The sequence below is a fragment of the Musca autumnalis genome, unplaced genomic scaffold (genome assembly GCF_047663935.1).
Source record: "Musca autumnalis isolate F117 unplaced genomic scaffold, ASM4766393v1 scaffold_4, whole genome shotgun sequence".
Taxonomy (NCBI): Eukaryota; Metazoa; Arthropoda; class Insecta; order Diptera; family Muscidae; genus Musca; species Musca autumnalis.
In genome coordinates, this window is record NW_027411977.1 from 18,116,881 (window position 1) to 18,138,649 (window position 21,769).

Consider the following 21,769-nt stretch of genomic DNA (forward strand, 5'->3'; position numbering starts at 1 on the left):
AAACTCAACTGAAATCCATTGGATTTCATTTGACGTTTAACTAATGGAAGCTTCGTTCCCGTACTTTTTAATAGTAAAACTCGTAAAAGAGAGAACTGCAAAAAATTTGTTCTCAAACACAAGTTTTTTGTAATAGTTCGGGAACGGAAAAAAGGAAAATACGTCAAAAAAAAAACTGGAACAAATGTCAAAGTCGGCGTATCAGCCAATCAGACGCCTGCAATCATGTTACTATTTTTTTACTCGCCCAAATTTGTCGTGTAAAAAGTTTTTAAAGAGAGCGTCATTCAGCGCCATTTTTGTTTAAAGAGAAGTGAACATTTTGCGACATTTTTGTGTACGGGAACGCATTTTCGGGTAAAATGTGTAAAAGTGGTAAAAATTGTAAAAACTTTTTAGTTCTGGAACAAAGCTGGAATTGACAGTTGAAATCGAGTGGATTTCGCAAATGTAAACCTAGCATAACCGAGTTATTTATTGCAACGCCAAACGCTTTCATTCTGTTTGGCTTTTCAGGCGTTGCTTGCTTTCTGTTGCCGCCTAAAATGTACATAGCTCGAAGCCGATAAAAGCACATGACGCAAAGGCTGCAGTTTATAAAATTAGGCTTGGCTTCGTGATGTTCTCCCGTTTTGGTTTGGACAAACATTTGCAGAAAAATCGAAACTAAAGCGTAGCCTACTAAAAGAAAAATAATTTATAACTTTTTACAGTGTTTTATTTGTTTATAGATCAAATTGAATATTATTGTGTGTTGCAGTACAGCTCCTGAATTAATCGAAGCATAGACGATTGAAAGTACTTTCAACGCTTGCAACTAAAGCACAGCCGATATTCACGTACATATTTTTTAATAAATTCCAGATAATAGTCATCATGGCTGATATATTTGAATTCCAATTGATTTCTGAAATTGAGAGGCGCGAATTGCTTTACAATCAAAGTCATGCGAATTATCGCAACAAACGACTTAAAGCGAAGGCATGGCGTGAAATTGCTAATAAAACTGGAAGACCTAGTAAGTGGTTATATGGTATACATATTTTGTGATTAACCTATATGTGCCCAAATGTGTTGAGTAGTTTTCAAAATAGCGTTATTTTGACTTATAAAACTCACTCAATATAACAGGTGTAATACATGTAGTACACTCGGCATATGGTTCGGACGTTAAGGACATACTACTGCCTTGGACGGGTTTTCAGATATTTAAAGACCTACCTATATCTCGAGAAACGGAAAATATGTACATATGATTTAGTTCTCCAAGGCTTTAATATTATTATTATTTTATTATTCACGTTTATAGGTTAGATTGACGATCAAGCAGTAATTTGAAATTTTCTTCTTTTTTAGCTGAACAATGTATAACCCGATGGAAATCACTACGCGATCGATTTGCGCGGGATTTAAGGACTATAAATACATCTGATTGGAAATATTTTAATGTATTGTCTTTTCTAAAACCTCACATTATTAGAGACCCGTAAGTTTTTTGTAAATTATTTTCATCGACGGATATTGTGACGGTCTTTGTTCTTATAGTAAACCAAAATTTGAAAACGAGGCCGAATTTGCAAATCTCATGATATCCATAATCGAAGAAGTTCAAAGATATAAATTTATATACGATACAAACCATTGTGACTATGATAATGATAAATTAAAAGATGAAGCTTGGTTGAGAATTGCCAGAGCTGTAGGAAAACCAGGTAAGTTATTAAAAATGTGCATTTTATAGTATATTCCATAGTTATTAATTTCAATAATATATGGCATTTTGTATGTTCTGATTGTAGCTGAGGAATGCCGTAAACACTGGAAATCCTTGTGTAATAATTTTACTGAAGCCTATGTAAGTGACAACAAAGAGAAGTGGAAACCGTACTATGAGCAAATGTTATTTATGGCCGACTGCTTGGATTTGCAAAAGTAAGTTTAGCTCGTTTTTTCGTGAATGTGGGGATTTGAGAAAATCCAACTTTTTATTTCAAGCGAATCTACTGTCGAGCAACCAACAGCCTCTGTTGATTCAAATCAACCTCTAATTGATGATTTTAATGAATCCTTACTCAAAGAGGTGGAGAAATACCATTTTTTGTACGATCAAAAACATCCAGAATATGGCAATAAATTGCTTCGAGATCAAACATGGATAAAAATTGCCAAAGATTTAAGTGTACCAGGTAAATAAAGCAAAAGAACAAATTAGGTTATGAAATTATTATGGCTGGGGGCCATTCTTATTATTGTCAGTTTTTAAATTTGCTTATTCTGTTTAACTGGCCTTTAATGGCTTTCTTTGTATTGAATGTAAATAAATTGAAATTAATTTGAAAATTCTCCCTTTTTGTTGCAGCCGATAGATGTCGTGTACGCTGGAGATCTTTACGTTCTCATTATGTACGAGTTCTAAACGCTCAGGAAGATTCCGAAGATTCTATATGGAAATACACCAAATTAATGTCATTTTTGGATAAATATGTAGTTGCCGCGTATGTATTACAATAAAATAATTTACTATTGAGATTATTCAAAATGAAAACTCACCGTGAATTTTCTCACACTCTCCGTTAAGTTGAAACATCAGAGAGACAAAATTCACAGGGAGTTTTCATTCAGAATAACCCCCTATATAATCGAAGACATTTCTTTACAGTGAAGCGAGTAAAATAAATGAACATCGAGGTAATAACTACATAAATGGATGCTATGAAAGACAGCTACTTAGTGCAATTATAAAATACCCCTGTATATACGACAGAGGTGATGTGAATTTTCGTAATAGAGAGATAAAAGACAATATTTGGTTAAATATTGCAATAGATACTAAAAGCTCGGGTAAGTAATTCGTAATTAAAATAAAAATAATCGATTAAAGTAGATGACTTCGAGGAGATGATAGATACCAAGGTACTGATCAGCTTTAAATTAGAAATTAGAGAGATCTAATAGTTTAAGAATCTTATTTGTAACTATACATAAGTCTTCTCCCTATTGCCTATATGATAGTGTCAGAGATATTGTGCGAACGACTAAAGCCAATGGTCAACGAAATAATTGGACCATACCAATGTGGCTTTAGACATGGCAAGTCCACCATTGACCAGATATTGACCCTGCGGCAAATCCTGGAGAAGACCCAAGAGATGCAGATCGACACATATCACCTTTTTTTCGATTATAAAGCAGCATTCTACAGTCCCCTCCGATCAAAGGTATTCCATGCAATGTCTGAATTTGGTATCCCCGCAAAGCTCATCCGGCTTTGTAAGATGACTTTAGCTGATACTAGGTCCTCAGTTAAAATTGGAAAGAACCTCTCCGAAGAATTTTGTACCAGAAGAGGTTTCAGACAAGGAGATAGCCTTTCGTGTGACCTTTTAACATTTTGCTGGAGATGCAAATGTAAAAGAAATGGCATAATTTACACCAATAGCCACATGTTACTTGCTTATGCTGATGACATAGACACCGTGGGACGATCAGTATAGGAAATAATTGATACCTTTAGGAAGGTCGAAGCAGAATCTGCGAAAGTGGGTCTGGCGGTAAACGGCGAAAAGACCAAATTGATGGTGTCGACGCTCAAAGCGTCCATAGAGCTCGGACCACTTGTGGAAGTTGGTACCTATAATTTTGAGGTAGTTAAAGACTTCGTCTACCTCGGCACTGCCATAAAATTTGAAGGAAGTTGTTGTTGTTATAACAGTGTTTTATTTTATATTTGTAAGTTGATATTCTGCTATAATCTCGCCTTTGGTCTATCTGAAGTTCCAGGAATGTGGCTGCTTTAATGGGGTGGAACCACAGATCCACTGGTGTAAGTTGAGTAGGTTTGACAGGGCAGTTGAAAAAGAGCCGTATGGGGTGGTGCGAGCCTGTGCCACACGCTGGGCAGATGGTTTGCACAGTGTCGTCTATCCTTGCTCTATAGGAATTTACACGGCTGCACCATCCCGAGGGTAGTTTAAAGTCAGAGTGGATTCGGCATTTACTTTTGTTTGAGGCAAACGACATTTAAAAATAGTGTCCATTGAAAGCAAAAAAGTCTTGTCATCTAGGATTTTTATTTGTTTTTTCGTTGCAGAAGAAAGATGCCGAACACGTTGGAAATCGTTGCGTGAACGTTTCGTTAGAGAATATTTAACTGTTGTTTCCGTTGGTGGAGAATCAAGCTGGAGATTCTACAATGATATGTGTTTTCTATTAAATCATTTAGATGATGAAAGAATGTAAGCTTTGATTATGCACATACCTTAGTACATATCGTCACCATAAATGCCCGAAGACGTAACCCACAAAAACAAAACTTTACAGGAGAAGCAAAAAAACGTTATAAAATGAAAAACTTTTATAGAATATCAATCTTATGAGGGAGAGTATTTGGGGTATTATCAATCATGTATGAATAGGAGTAAGTAATGAAACTAAAACGGCATGGTTTTTGGATCCGTCATTACAACAAAATCTGCAATGTTATCCTATTTTCCGAAATGTCATTTATTGAATAGGATCGCATGTATTTTAGCTTTATGTATCAGATTCCATCAAAAAACGAATCTCGATTTTCATGTGGATTACGTCTTTGGGCATTTATGGTGACGATATACATATATGCATATCTGGGTACCTTTGACAAAAGAAATTAATTCAGTCTAAAGCCATATTACATCAAAACTGCAAAACCTTGTCTTATCGCAAATAATTCCTTTTTACTTAAAAATAAACAAAACATTTAATGCGGCTATATTTTTTAACGCCTTAATATTATTTCACCTAGATAAAGAGTTGAAATAATTTTTGTCAAAAGTTCTGCAATACGATTATTAAATATCCATTTTTATTTATTTATTTATCTTATTGTTTGTTTATTTATTTATTTTTTGCATTATTCAGCGCTCCAACTAAGCAGAGAATCGATACATTTGAAGAAAATCTAATAAAAGAAATTCGCAAATTTGAGTTTATGTACAATAGAGAACATATTGATTCCCGTAACCGAGAACTAAGACAAAAAACTTGGATTCATATAGCATCTGTAGTAGGAACATCTCGTATGTATCTGATTTAAAAACATTATTGAGAAAATATTTATTTTTTTATTATTAGCTCTTCAATGTATGCGACGCTGGAAATCACTAAGAGATTTGGCACTAAAAGAACATTGCAAAATGCTACAGGATAAAAATTACGTTTCTAATTGGAAGCACTACAATGCAATGGCATTTATAAAATTGTATATAAACCCAAAGTAAGTATTTCTGTAAATATAAATTTTCATGTAGAAGAGTCAATATCGTAACGATTAGGGTTTACTATCGAGTAACTATAATAAAATGCCAATAACATTGGTCCGAAACGCGTGGCGATACTAATCCCCTCTGGTTTCCTATTCTGGTCGTCTATAAACACTCTAATCCGGTCTTAAACAAATACTCCCTTCTGACCATTCTTACTATCGAGTAACTATAATAACATGGCAATCACATTGGTCCGAAAAGCGTGACGATACTAATCCCCTCTTGTTTCCTATAAAGACTTCATTCTGGTCGTCTATAAACACTCTCCTCCGGTCTCCAACAAATACTCCTATCTGACCATTCTTCCATAAATACCCGTTTCACAAAAACTCCAGTTCTTGCAAAAAAAAAAAAAGAAAAATGCCGATCATTTAGGTCAACTCGAAAAAATAAAAAAAACCTATTTTTCATATGTTTTTCTGGGTAACAGCTTCTCGTCTGTTTTCACCAGATCTTATAGAAACTGTGAATAGAATGGAGTACCCAAAAATATCGAACTAAATGCATTTTCTATTTGCTTCTGTCCCTCTCTTTTAGAAATCCAATTGAGCAGGAACCATCACCTGATGACAGCCAACTTGATTGTTCGAAATACACCGATTCCAATTCGGCCAATGACTATTACCTCAGCCCTAAACGCGATAGTAGTATTATTCCAACTACATCAACAACTAAACGTGACATATTTTGTAGAACTTGTATGGAACAAATACAATCTGATAATGCCACAATATTTGAGCGCCCTAAAAGTCGCAATATCTTTGAAACCCCAGATCTTTTGGAAATGTTAAGAATGTGTATACATCAAAATATTATCCAAACCACAGATGAATATCCACATTCGGTGTGCGAAAAATGTTACAACAAAATTCTCGATTTTTGTCAATTTAAGTTGATGTGTAAAAATTCTTTGGAAAAGTTTAACGAGTTATTAAAGAAGGATAAGCAAAGTAACCCCGTAAATGAAAGTCCAATGCACAATAATAGTCTTAAGTACGAGTATACTTCACAAAAATGCACCGAACAACTAAACAATGTAAAACCAATGACAAGTGATATAATTGACCTTGAAGATTCTATGGACAGTCAAAGTGCATATTTCTCACATTTTGCAAGTGCAGTTTACGATGATAAAGAAGAGGCAAAGTGGTTTGAGGGGGCTGAAGAAGAAAAACGTCCCACTGTTAAAGTTGAATTAGAAGAGTACAAAACGACAGATCCCTTGGCCTTTGATACAAGTCTAAATTCACAAAATGTCGATTTGAAAGATGGAGAGAATGGAAATGAAGAGTCAGCAGACAAGGATAATAGTAACTTAGATGCAACATCTAAGAAATCGGTAAGTTTACGTCCTTTCGTTATTCCAATCTATTCTCATTATTATTTTCTATTCTAGCTCCCCGCAGATGCTGCAATTTCACAACGAAAGCCACCATATAAGTGCGATTTTTGCCCAAAAACTTTCACTTTAAATTTTCGTTTGCAAGCCCATCGAAGACAGCATAAATTATCCAAAAACCTATCCGAAAACCGTTGTCCCTATGAAAAATGTCAACGTTTATTTACCACAGCTGTAATGCTTGAAAAACATCTTGATGATCATAAAAATTCCCATAGTTTCAAGTGTAACATTGGCGACTGTGAAAAAGTCTATAATAGCCATTACAATCTAAACAAACACAAAATGACTGTCCACAAATGTGAAAAGGAGAATCCGGTGTACACTTGTGAGAAGTGTGGCAAGACATTTAAACATGCCATTCTTTTAAAAACTCATCGTCACATACACAAGGATGCTTCGCTCTGGCCATATGTATGTGATGAAGAAGGATGTTCGGCAAAATTCCAACGTTTGTCTCTCTATCGCATACACAAAAGACGCCATACTGGTGTTAAGAATCACATGTGTCCATATTGTGGCCACCGCACCTACACCTCGGGAGAAATGAATCGTCACATTAACATTCATACATTTGCCCGAAAATATCCATGTCCCTATTGTCCATTGGTTTGTAAAAGTTCAGCATATCGTGGTAATCACATACGTAAGATTCACCGGCAACCCCAGCTGTATTCGTGTAGTGTTTGTGATGCCACATTTACCACGGCCTTTAATAGGAAACATCATGAATTGTCACACAAGGGTGAAATACCCTATTCATGCGATCAATGTGACAAGAAATTCAAATGGAAAGCTGCACTAAAGAAGCACAAGAATCAGGTACATATGGGTGGTATGCCATTTGAATGTGATATATGCGGCAAACGGTTTGTTTGGAAGGGTTCTTTAACAAAACACAAACAATTATATCATAAGGAGGATATAGAACATCCTTTGGAAGAAGGGCCAGGGCCAGCAGCTAGCAGAAAGGAAGCAGCCAATGAGAACATCAACAACAAAGACAGTTCAACTGTAGTGGAAACAAATGATGACGATGTAATCTACACCGAGGAAGATGGTGAGATGTTAATGATTGAAATGGTGGACGACGTGGAAAATCTTATCGAAGAAGATTATATGGAATATTTAATAGAAGAAATTGAATAAAGTTGTTTTTCAATGGTTTTCATTTATTTCTTTTCATATTTTTAAACTTTATAACATCAGCTTCGTTCCCGTACTTTTTAATAGTAAAACTCGTAAAAGAGAGAAAGAGAGAAAAATTGTTGTCACAAAAAAGTTTTTTCGAAAAGTTCGGGAACGGAAAAATGGAAAATACGTCAAAAAAACTGGAACAAATGTCAAAGTCGGCGTATCAGCCAATCAGACGCCGGCAATTATGTTACTATTTTTTTACTCGCCCAAATTTGTCGTGTAAAAAGTTTTTAAAGAGAGCGTCATTCAGCGCCATTTTTGTTTAAAGAGAAGTGAACATTTTACAACTTTTTTGTGTACGGGAACGCTTTTTCGAGTAAAATGTGTAAAAGTCGTAAAAATTGTAAAAACTTTTTAGTTCTGGAACACAGCTATCAGTTTATCCAAGTCGTAGTATATTGAATTTGTCTCAGCAGTTTTTTTTTCATTGACGGCTTAACATTTAAGCCGTAAACACATCCAACGTTTCAGTAATACCATGATAACATTTACGAAATCCACTCGATTTCAACTGTCAATTCCATTGTTCAACATAGCGATTATGAATCTTCACGTAGGGAGCTACTCACAAGTGAGTTGCAGTTCACTTTCACCTGCTCGAGCTATTATGATTGAGCAGGGAGGAGCACAAAAAGTGAACAAGGGTTGACAAGTCGGAAAATGGAAAATAATGGCGCGACTTGTGAACCCTTGAAATAATAATTTGTGTTGCCATACCGTCATTTTTTGCACAAATAACTTTGAGATTAATTAATTCTTATTTTTGTTACGGCTCCTGATATGGCGGCGCTAGATTGGACCATCCGGACTAGCTTGCGGTCCCAAGGTCAGGTTCTCAACCATCCACTCTAGCCCATCAGGGCGAACATAAATTTGTTAAGCAAAAAAAAAACAAACACAAACACTTTATACATTTACGAGACCTGCTATTGATAAAGGAGGATTGTTGTTGCTCTCCTGCACTCGCCCTCCCTTCCATGGTTTCCAAATTGTCCACGAACATACTTTCATTGGAAACCCCACACGACACACACACTCACCTCATCACCTTTTTAAGGAGGACCCCCCTGAATAATTGACTAACACATGATAAATTTTCTTTTCTACAACCAAGACATTAAAACATTTATTATTATAAAAGGATTCTTAGAACTAAGTAAATTTAATAATATTGTCTGTTTTCTTTGAAGTTAAAACTTGGGATATCTAACACCAGTAAATGTACAGAAAAATAACTGAATAAAATGTCAACGCAGATTTCTTGTTAGTACTCTAGAGCTGCGGGGTTCACTGCTATCTAGCAATCATGAAATCATAAATTATTGCCTACCCTAAGAGAGCTCACTTAAGATGGTTTTCAGGCTAATTTGGCCTAACGAATTTAAATTTCGCTTCTCTAGCGTTCTACTGAAACCCCAAAATTTATCTGGTTTTAACTGGCGTTAAAAGACCCTTACAAATGCAAATTACTTATATGCTAGGACAGACACCAGGACAACACAACATTAACATACATAAATTTATCTTTTGATTAATATCATTAGTTATTTTGAATCATTGACAGAATTAAATAGGATCTCAAAAAATATCATTTAAACACGTTTTTCGATAAATTTTAGTTGCCTTTATCTTAAAGATTTTGCATCTGAATAATGTAAATTTTCTCTTCTCTTTATTTTGCAGATAACCGCCACTGGGCCTTTTGGTTGATTCTAAACACATAAAATGTATGATACTGGTTACCTCTCTTTCCGGACAATAAGGTAATTTTCTGGCACTTCAGCGTACCACCAATAACTCACAGAGAAACGTTTGTTATACCAATGGTAGCAAGGAGAATAATGCATGAGGCAACAGACCAGATTCAACGCAAAACGACATCTGAAGCCCACCAGTTTTTTTTTTTTGAATATTCGGCAGCTGCACAATAAGGACAAAAGCTGCATCCCACAACAAAATGATGATAGCTGCACCAATTATCGAAAAGATACACTGGCCCCAATTATGGATAACCTGAGGCCAGTGAAATTGCGGATTCGTTTCTATGTTTGGGAAATCTACAAAAAAAAACCGTCGTCAGCATAAACGACCATAACCAGCTAGCTAAACACAATCGTCACTCACTTTTGATTTTTGTTTCCACCAACAGAATAAATAAACGTTACACACAACTGTCTTTTCTTTTACTTTAGTCGGCAGATAAATGATTTTTTTCTACGCTTTGTCAGGCAATCTAAATGGCGGTTATAGAGCAACTGATCTCTTAAATTTTCCGCGAATTCCCTTATATAGCGCCGTCTTTTTCCACCATTTTCTTAAATTTTCCAATATATTTTTTTGTTTACTCATACATTAAAGATACTACCCTCCTAAATGGCTGACCTCCAGTGTTGACATATTGGGTAGTATTTATTTCTCATTGAACATACCCTCTCTGTGTTTAGGGCTGGCAATGCCTCTTGTTTCCTCTTTTCAGTTTTCTCAGGTTTCACATGATGTGCAGACGCGTACAATTTAATTGAATTCCAATTAAATTATTTCATTGCTTTGGGTTCAGAATCACAATCTACATTGTGTTCTTTATTATGGTAAGCATTTTGGCCCCCAGCCACAATAATAAGTTCTAATATCATCTGGAATAATGGTGTTCCTGATTTAGCAGCAATAGCGCCGCCATCAACAACCAACTGGCCCACCCCAAATTTTCGCCCTTCCGTCCAAAAACACGCAACAAAACATCGGCCATTGTTGAGTTATTTTGCAAGGGACGATGTGCGAGTTTGTAAATTTTCCCAACGTGGGGAACTCCCACTCCCTGAAGTCTCAACGCCGGGCATATTTTTGGAATCCAGGTAAGTACAAAACGGAGAACCACGAGGCTCCATTGGGAAGCAACGGTACATCTGTGGCGTCATTAATATGTTTGGTGTCTCACCACACATATATGCGCATCTGTAGCTGAACGTCGACGTCCACAACTACTATCTCATTCATAGCGTATGATTTACACATATGGCAACATTTTGCCGCCAACTGATTGTACGTCATTCGTGTCTGCATGAATGAAATCAGGAAGAAGAAGACATTGTTTTCATTTTTTGTTTTCATTCATACTTCGTAATCCCAGTCTAATTGTATTTCTTCCAATTCAGTGTTTTTTTAGTTTTTAGTCGCTGCCACTAGAAATATGGAAACACAATATAACGCTGCAGACTAAGGTACTCCTAGTGATGCCGACAATAGTGCAAGATATTCCCTCCATTTCTAACTCTCGGAATATGTTTCTTTCTCGTCACCACCTGTCATGATGTCATAACAAATAAATGGAACTGCATGTCGACTGATTCGGACGTTTAGCGGTTTTTACGTGGACTGCTATTTGTGTCAAATAGTGAGTATATTTTTTTGTTCTCTACCTCCACACTCCCAATAACACATCTTTCTTTTTTTTCAGGCGACGTCCCAGCCGTAAACAGCACTCACGATTTTATTTCCCATTCCTTAGAATGGACTAAACTACGCCTTTACCAAGTAGTACTATACAAGGACGAAATATAGCTTTTTCCGGTAAGTGCATTTTAGTTGATTGGTATGTGTGGTAGGGTCTCTAAGTATGTCTTTTGGTTTATCCTATAGGTGAAACAGTTTTTCCTGGGAATAAAGGCATATTCAACCTCTCTCGTCAATAACCTACTGGAAATTATTCAACGCAGATTGTTTGGTTTGGTGTAGCGCAACACACATGATATCGACTAGCAAATTAGTGGTGCGTAGTGGTGGGGATGGTATTCCATCCGAATTATTCGGATAAAATGGTTTCATTGCCATTTCCCAACGAAAAACACAATTATATCTTGTCATTGTTCTTATGACGTGAAGGTGGTCAACATGTGACTTTGGTAATAGTGTGTATGGACCATTTTTTTACCAATGTTAATTTTGTTTCCTTCTTCCTAGATGACCTGGGTGGACCTCGTGATTATGTGAGCTTTTTGTGTTTCCATTTGGGATTGGATTTTTTTGTGGTTCTTGCCTCATTTTTTTATACTGGTAAGTTTTCGTCCACGATTATTCTTTATATATTGACAGTATAAGCGGCACCAGCCAGTTTTTACTCCGAAATCATATTTTTGGACAGCAGTGAGTTTTTTTTATCTGGGAATTTATCGTCGTTGTACCCGTTCCCGTTTTTGAGAGACCAACAGATATCAGGGCACCGATAATAAACCTGGATTTATATGGTATACAAAAAACATCAATTTATTTTCTTCAACCATATTTTGAGTGAATCTTTTCAGCCTAGATGTGTACTAGTGAAAGTTTTTGTTTTTTTTTTTTTGTGTTTCTATGGGTGTGAAAATCATCGTCGACTCGACAGTTAGCTTTGACCTGCCCATTCCATATCTACCACGATCATCCAGCCGAACAACCGTTTTAGTTAGTGCATGTTTTACAAAGATGTATGACACCACTCAATAACCTAGCTCCTACATACCAGTGATAGACAAGTTTTTCATGCCTTGAATTTATCAGTCAATGATACATCAAATACAACAGAGTAGCCGACCTACATTCTAATTTAATTTCATTTTCCTTTTATAGAACCAATTGTTGTATGCACATTTTAAGGGCGTTATGCATCACTACCACTACATCTTGCTGGATGTCCACAGTGGTAATTAAAAACATAAGACAAATAATTCACTGGTAGTGATAATCCAATCTTATTGCCAATTTTATTATTCTTGACAACTAGTTTCTCTATAAAAAAAAACAGACTTTATCGCTTATTTGTGTTTTTTTATTTACATACACAAAAAAAAACTATTTTGCAAGAGTGGAGTTATACAACATGTATCATTGTTTAATGCGGCCCATACACTGTGGGCATGCAGGACAGCATTTGTAATAGTATTAGTAAATTTTGAAGTTTTTGTTAATGTATGTGTGAGTATTTTAAGCAGGATTGAAATCAAAATAGTTTTGAATTTGTAAATGAACCTCTTTCAATCCGATGAATTTTGTTTATTTCCCAAGCAATCGACAGACAGTTTTTGAAAATAACAAATATTGCTTGTGAAGAAATTAAAAATTGTTGAAAATTTGAACTCAAAATCGTGCTTTTGGAGGAAAATTCATCATTTCTGAAAAATGGATTGAAGACATGCCACACACTATTCAATTACACACGTATACAAGGGGTTCATTTGGCAGTGCAGTTTGGCAGTTAGTGTATGGCCGGCATAAAACTGTTTACAGAGAAATTATAAATATACCCCATTTCTCGGTATGAGAGGGATATATTTTGAACATCAGATCATATTTTGTTTTTCATCCCAAAACCTTCTGACAAGCATTTTTACCAAATAAAAAACCGAACACCAGTGCCGACAGCTTGATTTTGTCGAGGTCATTTCAGATTTTGTAACATGGGTAGTGAAATATGAAATTTACATCACCTCGCCGCCTTATGAAAGCCACATTCTTACAGAAAAATGTAAATTGGTAAATAAACCAAACATCGTGAACTTTTTTGAATGCTACTCTATTTTGGTTTCTTTTGCATCCTATGACGTTTATATGCAGGTAAACGATTATACTTGGTACACTTCATCGATGTGTAAAAAAAAAACGAGCCTGTTACACCGTTGTGTAGGTGAAAAACAATAAATATGTCGGGCTTTTGGATTTGCAGCCTATACCATTATGGCAAATAGAATTATAGAAACAAACGGAAACTAAACAAATCTCCAAAAAAAAAAAACTCTTGAACTAAATTTGACATCGTGAAGGTTTAATTTCATTTTTCTTTTGGTATTGACTTTAGAGTTGGGTACGCTGCTGGGACAATACTTTTGGTTTTGACTAATGCCTGACACATGCTCTGTTGTATTATCTACCATTTATAACTATTTTCAGGTGATTACGGTATGTATTATTTTATCCTTGAATAAATTTATAATATGAAGATATCTGTTTATGGGAGAGGTATTGGGAAAAGTTATTCTTTCGGGGAGCATCCTTAGTGATTTGATTCTTTATATGGAGAATTTTAAATTGATTATTCTTCGCTTGTGGGTTCATCGTATCTTTATTGTTGGTATTGGCTAGAACTGTTACGTAATTTGAATCTAACTCTCGTACCTGCCACTTTGGTCTCCCTCAGTACGCTCGGCACCGGTTCCAATCAGCTACATATGTTGGAGCCATTTCAGTGGTAAGGTTTAGCTACACAGCCCTGGCCGTAGCCTTGTTAGAATTCGTAATTACCTACTTTGTTCTAGCTTTACCACAGTACTGATAATCAGCAATCCTCAAGTGTTATACTTTAATATCTTTTACATGGCAAGTCCCCAACGGCTTCCCTTGCATGTCTTCTATTTCGAACATGTTATTCCCTATGGGTTTAACAATCCTACATTTCACATATTTTCTGCAAAATTTTGCATTGATGTTCTTTCCAAAATCACTCAAGACATGGTTTCGACGGAAGACTTCCTGACCCGGTAAAAATTTCACTATGCGTGCCCGTTGGTTGTAGCGTTTAGCACTCCGCTCATACGCTTCGTGTAGGTTTTTGGCTATCTTCTCCCTAATGATTTCTAGCCTTTCTTTCCGACCTAAGTCATTGATGGTATGATCACATAGAGATTTTAGTTTTCTGGCCAGTTTATAATCGCTGCCGTTAGTGTACATCTCGTACCCAAACAGTGCAAAAAATGGGGTAACACCCGTAGCTGTATGAATCGATGATCGCAATGCACATTCGATTTCTGTTAGATAAGTATCCCATTCTCTATGATCTTCTCCCAGATAAGCTCGAATCGCTGCCAAAACGGACTGGTTTACCCTTTCCGAGGCATTCGATTGGGGCGAATAAGGTGCTGTTTGCATGTGGTTGATTTTAAACATTTCGGTCATATCTTTGAACCCTTTGGCCGTAAACTGCGCGCCATTATCCGTATGAATGGTCTCGGGCACTCCGAACTTTCTAAAAATTTCTTGTATTAAAAATTGTACTACGTTCGACGTTGTAGCTTCTCTCATTGCTTTCAAGAATACAAATTTTGAAAAATGGTCAACAACTATAAAGATATAGCTGTTGCCAGATTTCGATCGGGGATACTTCCCTAAAAAATCCATGTATAGTTTTTGAAATGGACGTTCCGTCACGACTTCACACCCTATTGTCGGTTGTGTATTTTTATTGATCGATTTAGTTTCTTTACATGTCTGGCAATTTGCTACATATTGTTTTACCTGTGGGACCATTTTCGGCCAATAATAAAATTTTTGCAAGCGATGAAGTGTCTTAGCAATGCCTCCGTGTGCGGATGTTAGATCATCATGAGCTTTCTGGATTAATACATGGGTTAATAATTCTGGAATCCAAAGTTTCCATGGCATTTCATCCGATTCCAAACCATTTTCAGGCTTTGTTCGCTTGAAAACTAATCCATTTTCTATTTTCAAATCAGGCAACTTTTGCTTGTTTTCTTCTATGTGCGCAATAATTTCTTTGTATTGGGGACTTTCGAATTCTGTTGTTTCGAAATCGAACAAGTCGTCTATTACGTCATATTCTTCGACGACTTCTAGGCGGGATAGCATGTCTGCCACCACGTTATCCTTGCCTTTTCTGTGCTCGATTTCGAAATTAAACCCCTGCAACATCAAAGACCATCGTGCGAGTCTCCCACTCAAGTCTTTTACTCCCATAAGCCATTTCAAACTAGCATGGTCCGTTATGACCGTGAATTTCATCAGCTCCACATAGGGTCTGAATCTTTTCACAGCCATAACGGCCGCCAAGCACTCTTTTTCTGTTACACTGTAGTTCTTTTGGCAACTATTCAGCTTTTGGGAGTAAAAGGCTATGGGGAACTCTTCATCCTTTTCTCCCTTTTGGAACAAAACTGCCCCTATTCCATGCTCTGATGCATCGCACTGTATAAAAAATTGTTTGGAAAAATCTGGGTGCTTGAGGACTGGAGCCGTCGTCAATGCTATTTTCAATGTTTCAAATGATTCTATCGCTTTGGCATTCATATTGAATTTAGGGCCTTTCTTCAGAGTATCCGTCAATGGAGCGGAAATACTCGCAAAGTTCTTAATAAAACGGCGGTACCACCCCGCGGTACCCAAGAAACTCCTAACATCTCTAGGACTTTTCGGTATTTTTAGGTTCTTGATCGCTTGGACCTTCTCTGGGTCGGTTTTTAAAACCCCACCTCCAATAATGAAGCCTAAGTATTTTAGCTCTTTGAAACAAAACATGCTCTTTTTGAGGCCTATAGTCAGATTCGCATTTCTAAGACACTCTGCCACCTGTTCTAGTAACTTCATATGTGAATTGAAATCTTCTGATATTACCAGCAAATCATCTAAGTAGATGAAAACATTCGATTTAAGTCGAGCCGGTATAACCTTATCCATAAGGCGACATAATCTCTGTGCGGCATTACATAAGCCGAATGGCATCATCCTAAATTGATAGAGCGGACGCCCCGGCACAGTAAAGGCCGTGTACGGTCTAGATTCCTCGTCCAGCTCTATCTGCCAAAAGGCATGTTTCAAATCTACGCTGCTTATGTATACGGTCTGATCAATCCTACTAAGAATACCATCAATATTTTGCAATGGATACGCGTCCTTTATTGTTACTGCGTTTAATCGGCGCGCATCCAAGCAAAATCTGTTCTTTCCCGGTTTTCGTACGATGGTTGTTCTATTATTCCACGGGCTGTCGCTTTCTTCTATAACCTTAAGTTCTAACATTTTGTCCAACTCCTCATACACGATTTCCTGCATAGCCGGCGAAATCGGATAATGCCTGTCTTTAATAGGGTTCGTTCCTTCCACAAGCTTAATCGTGTGTTTTTCAAGAGACGTGTGACCTAGACCCATTTTTTCGAACGAAGGAAATTTATCTATAATATTTTCTAACTTCTTTTGCTGTTCAGAAGTGAGGATATGCATCTCTTTTTTCTGGCTTTTGTTGTCATCCGCAAATTTTGATTGTATTTTTTCTATGTCAACTTCGTTTACTTCCACCACGTCTGGGGCTAGCTTAAATGCCTTCCAAAAATCTATCCCTAGGTATAAAGGTTGCTCCAGATCGGGACACAGGAAGAAACATATTTCTTTTTCTAGATCTTTATATTTGACCTTTACTCTAATTTTGCCCAAGATTCTATGTAGTTGGCCTGAAGCCGTTCTTATATTGGTGTAGTACGTTTCTGGACCCATTTCTAATTCTTCTACAAGTTCTCGACACCCTTTTCCTAATATGGAGACTGTGGCTCCAGAATCTAATAGGCCTCTGATCTCCTTTTCACCAATTTTTATCATGGCATACGGCCTGGGATCAGACGTTTCGTTGAATTTTCTCACCGATTCTGTAACCATGTTTCGAATTATCTTATTTTCTTTTTTTCTTTGCCTCAGTTTCACAATTCTGGCAAACTTTTTCGGATTGTGTTTTGGTTTTCTTCCTAGCTGTTCTGTCGTTTGAGTTTCTGGAATAGTTTTCTGTTCTACCATAGTGTTATTTTCTTCACCCTCGAATATTCTCTTCCTCGCAATCTCATAGTTTGCCTTTCGAATTTCTACAGGGAGATAGTGTCGTATAGAAGTATAATTGTTGTTTATTTTGGTTGTTGCTAGTTGGACGTTGCGGGTTTGTCCACCGAATATGATCTCCCCGCCGACATCATATTCTTCCGGCCGTTTTCCGGCTTACATTTCGGGCAACGAGGTGTCACGATCTTCGGTTGACCACAACGGTAGCAAAAAACAGATCGATGCGTGGAAAGGCAATCCATAAACCTATGACCAGGTTGGCGACAGTTCCAACAAACTGGTTCCTTACTAACCTCCGATATCTCTGGCATCTTATCGTCTTCACACTCTTGTTGGTCATAGTTATAATTGCTCCCGAAATTGATGCAATTTATTTCATTTACCCTCGCCTGGCGAGGTGGAGCTGTCGGTGTTACTCTGAATTCCCGTTTCGAACAGGTTTTCTCTGCTAAAATGCACTCCATTCGCAATTGCTCCATGGAGTAAATACTCATTGGATATACCATTCGGAAAATATCTCCTTTTAGATTCCTTTTGACGATCTGAATTAATTCCGCATCCGATATGGGCTGAACCAATCTGGACCTCATGGTATTTATTGATTGGAAATAACTGTCGATATCTTCTCCTGGTTTCAATTTCCTGTCGACTATATCGCTAAGGATTTCGTAATTGGTTCGTGTATTACTATAACGCCTGTAAAGTGCATCTTTTAGTGAAGGCCAATCCTTAACGATACCTGTCTTTACTTGCAGCCAATACCACTCATAGGCTCCGCCCGAGAGTAGTGTCTGGAATTCTGCGTAAATTTCCTCCCATGACACATTGTACTGATTTTTCAAATATTCCAGCCGAAACACAAAGTCTTCAACAGACATGCCTGACTGACTCCCATCAAACTTTAGCTTAAATTTTTCTACCTTGCTGTGTTTTTCCCAGTGGGAACCTGAGGGGCCAAATAACATATGGTTTGATGGCCTCTCCGTAGGTCTGTGTGAATCAATCGGTGGTGGTGGATTCGGAAATAACAATGCAGTATTATTTCTGGTATTATTCGCGGGAGTTGGGTTAACGTTTAAGTTTTTCACAATATCCCCTAGTCTACCTATTGCTTCATAGACTTTCTTCATCTCATCTCCGATACATTCTTGCACTAACGGCCGTAAGTTCAACTGCGCATTCGCTACACTTCCATTCACCATTTCCCGTAATGCCTCATCATTCACGGTGTTAGAATTGGGTGGAGCTGAGCCACTTTGGTTGCCATTGGGTACCGTATTATGTGGAGTCGAATTATTGTTAGAATGATTATTGTTTATCGTCTGGGACATATCAATAAATGATGTATCCATCCCTGCCGGTGGATTTACCATTCTGCCCTTTTTATTATATTTCCTATATTTTGGCAACGTTTGCACATATATTCTACTACTGTCAAAGGACTCAGTGCGGTTTCTTTTGCTTCTACGTAAAGTCTGTAAATAATTTTCCTCAGTCATTGGCAAATGCCTATGATTCTACCAAGACTAGACAATGATTTCAGCAATATTTGGCTTGCTTCTAAGTGTGTATCAACATTCAGTTGTGACCAACAAAACAAATCACTTGGTAATAAAAAAAATAAAATATCATATAAAAGGTTAAAACAATCGATTTCAATCAAAACAAATAAGACAATTACAAACATATAGGGGTTTTCCTTAAGATGGGTATGTGAGGTGTGTGTTTTCATTAATTTCTTCATACATCTTTAAAATGCCCTTTCGGTTATCAATGCAGGTAGAATAAGACATACACTAACAAACAAAAAAAAATGATTCTCTAATACCTACTTTCGACACTGTTTCTACGGCAATTTTTCAACATTTCCAAAAAAAGATCTCGTAGATAGGATTTACGCTTAACATCTGAATAACAATCATTCAGACGAATCTGTAATTTTCCCTTTGCCGAAAATTCTATCTATTGCTTTTACTCTACATCAAACAAAAAAAACAACATACTAGTCATTCACAATACAAACATTGTTACACACAAGACGAACAAGTTATTGCACTGACTTTTTTCCGAGTGGAAGTACTATACAAAATATCCTAATTTACCTTAAACTAATATTGCACATTAACATGTTTTCAATAGAAAACATGGCTCAATATCAGCCAGGACAAAGGATATCGCTATAATACTTATGTCTATTTAATTCCCTATGGACTATGGTTATTGCACTTCGGTGTTATTGCACAATAATATTGAAATTATGGTTCTACGGAACCTTATTTTAGATTTGGGCGCCATCTGTTACGGCTCCTGATATGGCGGCGCTAGATTGGACCATCCGGACTAGCTTGCGGTCCCAAGGTCAGGTTCTCAACCATCCACTCTAGCCCATCAGGGCGAACATAAATTTGTTAAGCAAAAAAAAAACAAACACAAACACTTTATACATTTACGAGACCTGCTATTGATAAAGGAGGATTGTTGTTGCTCTCCTGCACTCGCCCTCCCTTCCATGGTTTCCAAATTGTCCACGAACATACTTTCATTGGAAACCCCACACGACACACACACTCACCTCATCACCTTTTTAAGGAGGACCCCCCTGAATAATTGACTAACACATGATAAATTTTCTTTTCTACAACCAAGACATTAAAACATTTATTATTATAAAAGGATTCTTAGAACTAAGTAAATTTAATAATATTGTCTGTTTTCTTTGAAGTTAAAACTTGGGATATCTAACACCAGTAAATGTACAGAAAAATAACTGAATAAAATGTCAACGCAGATTTCTTGTTAGTACTCTAGAGCTGCGGGGTTCACTGCTATCTAGCAATCATGAAATCATAAATTATTGCCTACCCTAAGAGAGCTCACTTAAGATGGTTTTCAGGCTAATTTGGCCTAACGAATTTAAATTTCGCTTCTCTAGCGTTCTACTGAAACCCCAAAATTTATCTGGTTTTAACTGGCGTTAAAAGACCCTTACAAATGCAAATTACTTATATGCTAGGACAGACACCAGGACAACACAACATTAACATACATAAATTTATCTTTTGATTAATATCATTAGTTATTTTGAATCATTGACAGAATTAAATAGGATCTCAAAAAATATCATTTAAACACGTTTTTCGATAAATTTTAGTTGCCTTTATCTTAAAGATTTTGCATCTGAATAATGTAAATTTTCTCTTCTCTTTATTTTGCAGATAACCGCCACTGGGCCTTTTGGTTGATTCTAAACACATAAAATGTATGATACTGGTTACCTCTCTTTCCGGACAATAAGGTAATTTTCTGGCACTTCAGCGTACCACCAATAACTCACAGAGAAACGTTTGTTATACCAATGGTAGCAAGGAGAATAATGCATGAGGCAACAGACCAGATTCAACGCAAAACGACATCTGAAGCCCACCAGTTTTTTTTTTTGAATATTCGGCAGCTGCACAATAAGGACAAAAGCTGCATCCCACAACAAAATGATGATAGCTGCACCAATTATCGAAAAGATACACTGGCCCCAATTATGGATAACCTGAGGCCAGTGAAATTGCGGATTCGTTTCTATGTTTGGGAAATCTACAAAAAAAAACCGTCGTCAGCATAAACGACCATAACCAGCTAGCTAAACACAATCGTCACTCACTTTTGATTTTTGTTTCCACCAACAGAATAAATAAACGTTACACACAACTGTCTTTTCTTTTACTTTAGTCGGCAGATAAATGATTTTTTTCTACGCTTTGTCAGGCAATCTAAATGGCGGTTATAGAGCAACTGATCTCTTAAATTTTCCGCGAATTCCCTTATATAGCGCCGTCTTTTTCCACCATTTTCTTAAATTTTCCAATATATTTTTTTGTTTACTCATACATTAAAGATACTACCCTCCTAAATGGCTGACCTCCAGTGTTGACATATTGGGTAGTATTTATTTCTCATTGAACATACCCTCTCTGTGTTTAGGGCTGGCAATGCCTCTTGTTTCCTCTTTTCAGTTTTCTCAGGTTTCACATGATGTGCAGACGCGTACAATTTAATTGAATTCCAATTAAATTATTTCATTGCTTTGGGTTCAGAATCACAATCTACATTGTGTTCTTTATTATGGTAAGCATTTTGGCCCCCAGCCACAATAATAAGTTCTAATATCATCTGGAATAATGGTGTTCCTGATTTAGCAGCAATAGCGCCGCCATCAACAACCAACTGGCCCACCCCAAATTTTCGCCCTTCCGTCCAAAAACACGCAACATTTTTTGTATAAAAAATAAATAAA

At 36.8% G+C, this 21,769-nt stretch overlaps 1 protein-coding gene and 2 long non-coding RNA genes across 5 annotated transcripts; 2 read left to right on the top strand and 1 right to left on the bottom strand.

Moving 5' to 3' along the window:
• Positions 1-558: 558 nt before the first annotated feature.
• Positions 559-7,873, top strand: LOC141403455 (uncharacterized). Of its 2 annotated transcripts, none has more exons than XM_073985908.1 (14): positions 559-673; positions 732-798; positions 865-1,018; positions 1,357-1,486; positions 1,546-1,712; positions 1,800-1,932; positions 1,996-2,186; positions 2,360-2,495; positions 2,660-2,841; positions 4,091-4,235; positions 4,900-5,057; positions 5,113-5,254; positions 5,841-6,642; positions 6,700-7,873. In XM_073985908.1, exons 3-14 carry the CDS (start codon positions 877-879, stop codon positions 7,849-7,851), a joined length of 3,480 nt encoding a protein of 1,159 aa, XP_073842009.1. In that variant the 5' UTR covers positions 559-673; positions 732-798; positions 865-876; the 3' UTR covers positions 7,852-7,873. The 2 variants fall into 2 exon arrangements, with proteins under 2 accessions (XP_073842009.1, XP_073842011.1); XM_073985910.1 differs by having other exon boundaries at positions 590-635.
• A 1,120-nt stretch (positions 7,874-8,993) lies between these two features.
• Positions 8,994-10,273, bottom strand: LOC141403460 (uncharacterized). The gene is made up of 2 exons (XR_012412808.1): positions 10,024-10,273; positions 8,994-9,956 (listed from the first exon to the last, which is right to left on the bottom strand). It is a non-coding gene; the product is annotated as an uncharacterized lncRNA (long non-coding RNA).
• A 93-nt stretch (positions 10,274-10,366) lies between these two features.
• Positions 10,367-21,183, top strand: LOC141403459 (uncharacterized). 2 transcript variants are annotated; one of them, XR_012412806.1, is made up of 7 exons: positions 10,367-10,487; positions 10,559-10,751; positions 11,052-11,290; positions 11,354-11,466; positions 11,536-11,798; positions 11,857-11,949; positions 20,697-21,183. It is a non-coding gene; the product is annotated as an uncharacterized lncRNA (long non-coding RNA). The 2 variants fall into 2 exon arrangements; XR_012412807.1 differs by having other exon boundaries at positions 10,376-10,487; positions 10,562-10,751.
• Positions 21,184-21,769: the final 586 nt, after the last annotated feature.

What these genes read in the sequence shown, in the direction of transcription:
- LOC141403455 (XM_073985908.1), top strand. Translation starts at nt 877, where the DNA reads ATGGCTGATATATTTGAATTCCAATTGATTTCTGAAATTGAGAGGCGC. An exon ending in GACTGCTTGGATTTGCAAAA is followed by an intron (nt 1,933 to 1,995) that starts GTAAGTTTAGCT and finishes TTTTATTTCAAG; the next exon opens with CGAATCTACTGTCGAGCAAC. An exon ending in ATCTGTAGTAGGAACATCTC is followed by an intron (nt 5,058 to 5,112) that starts GTATGTATCTGA and finishes TTTTATTATTAG; the next exon opens with CTCTTCAATGTATGCGACGC.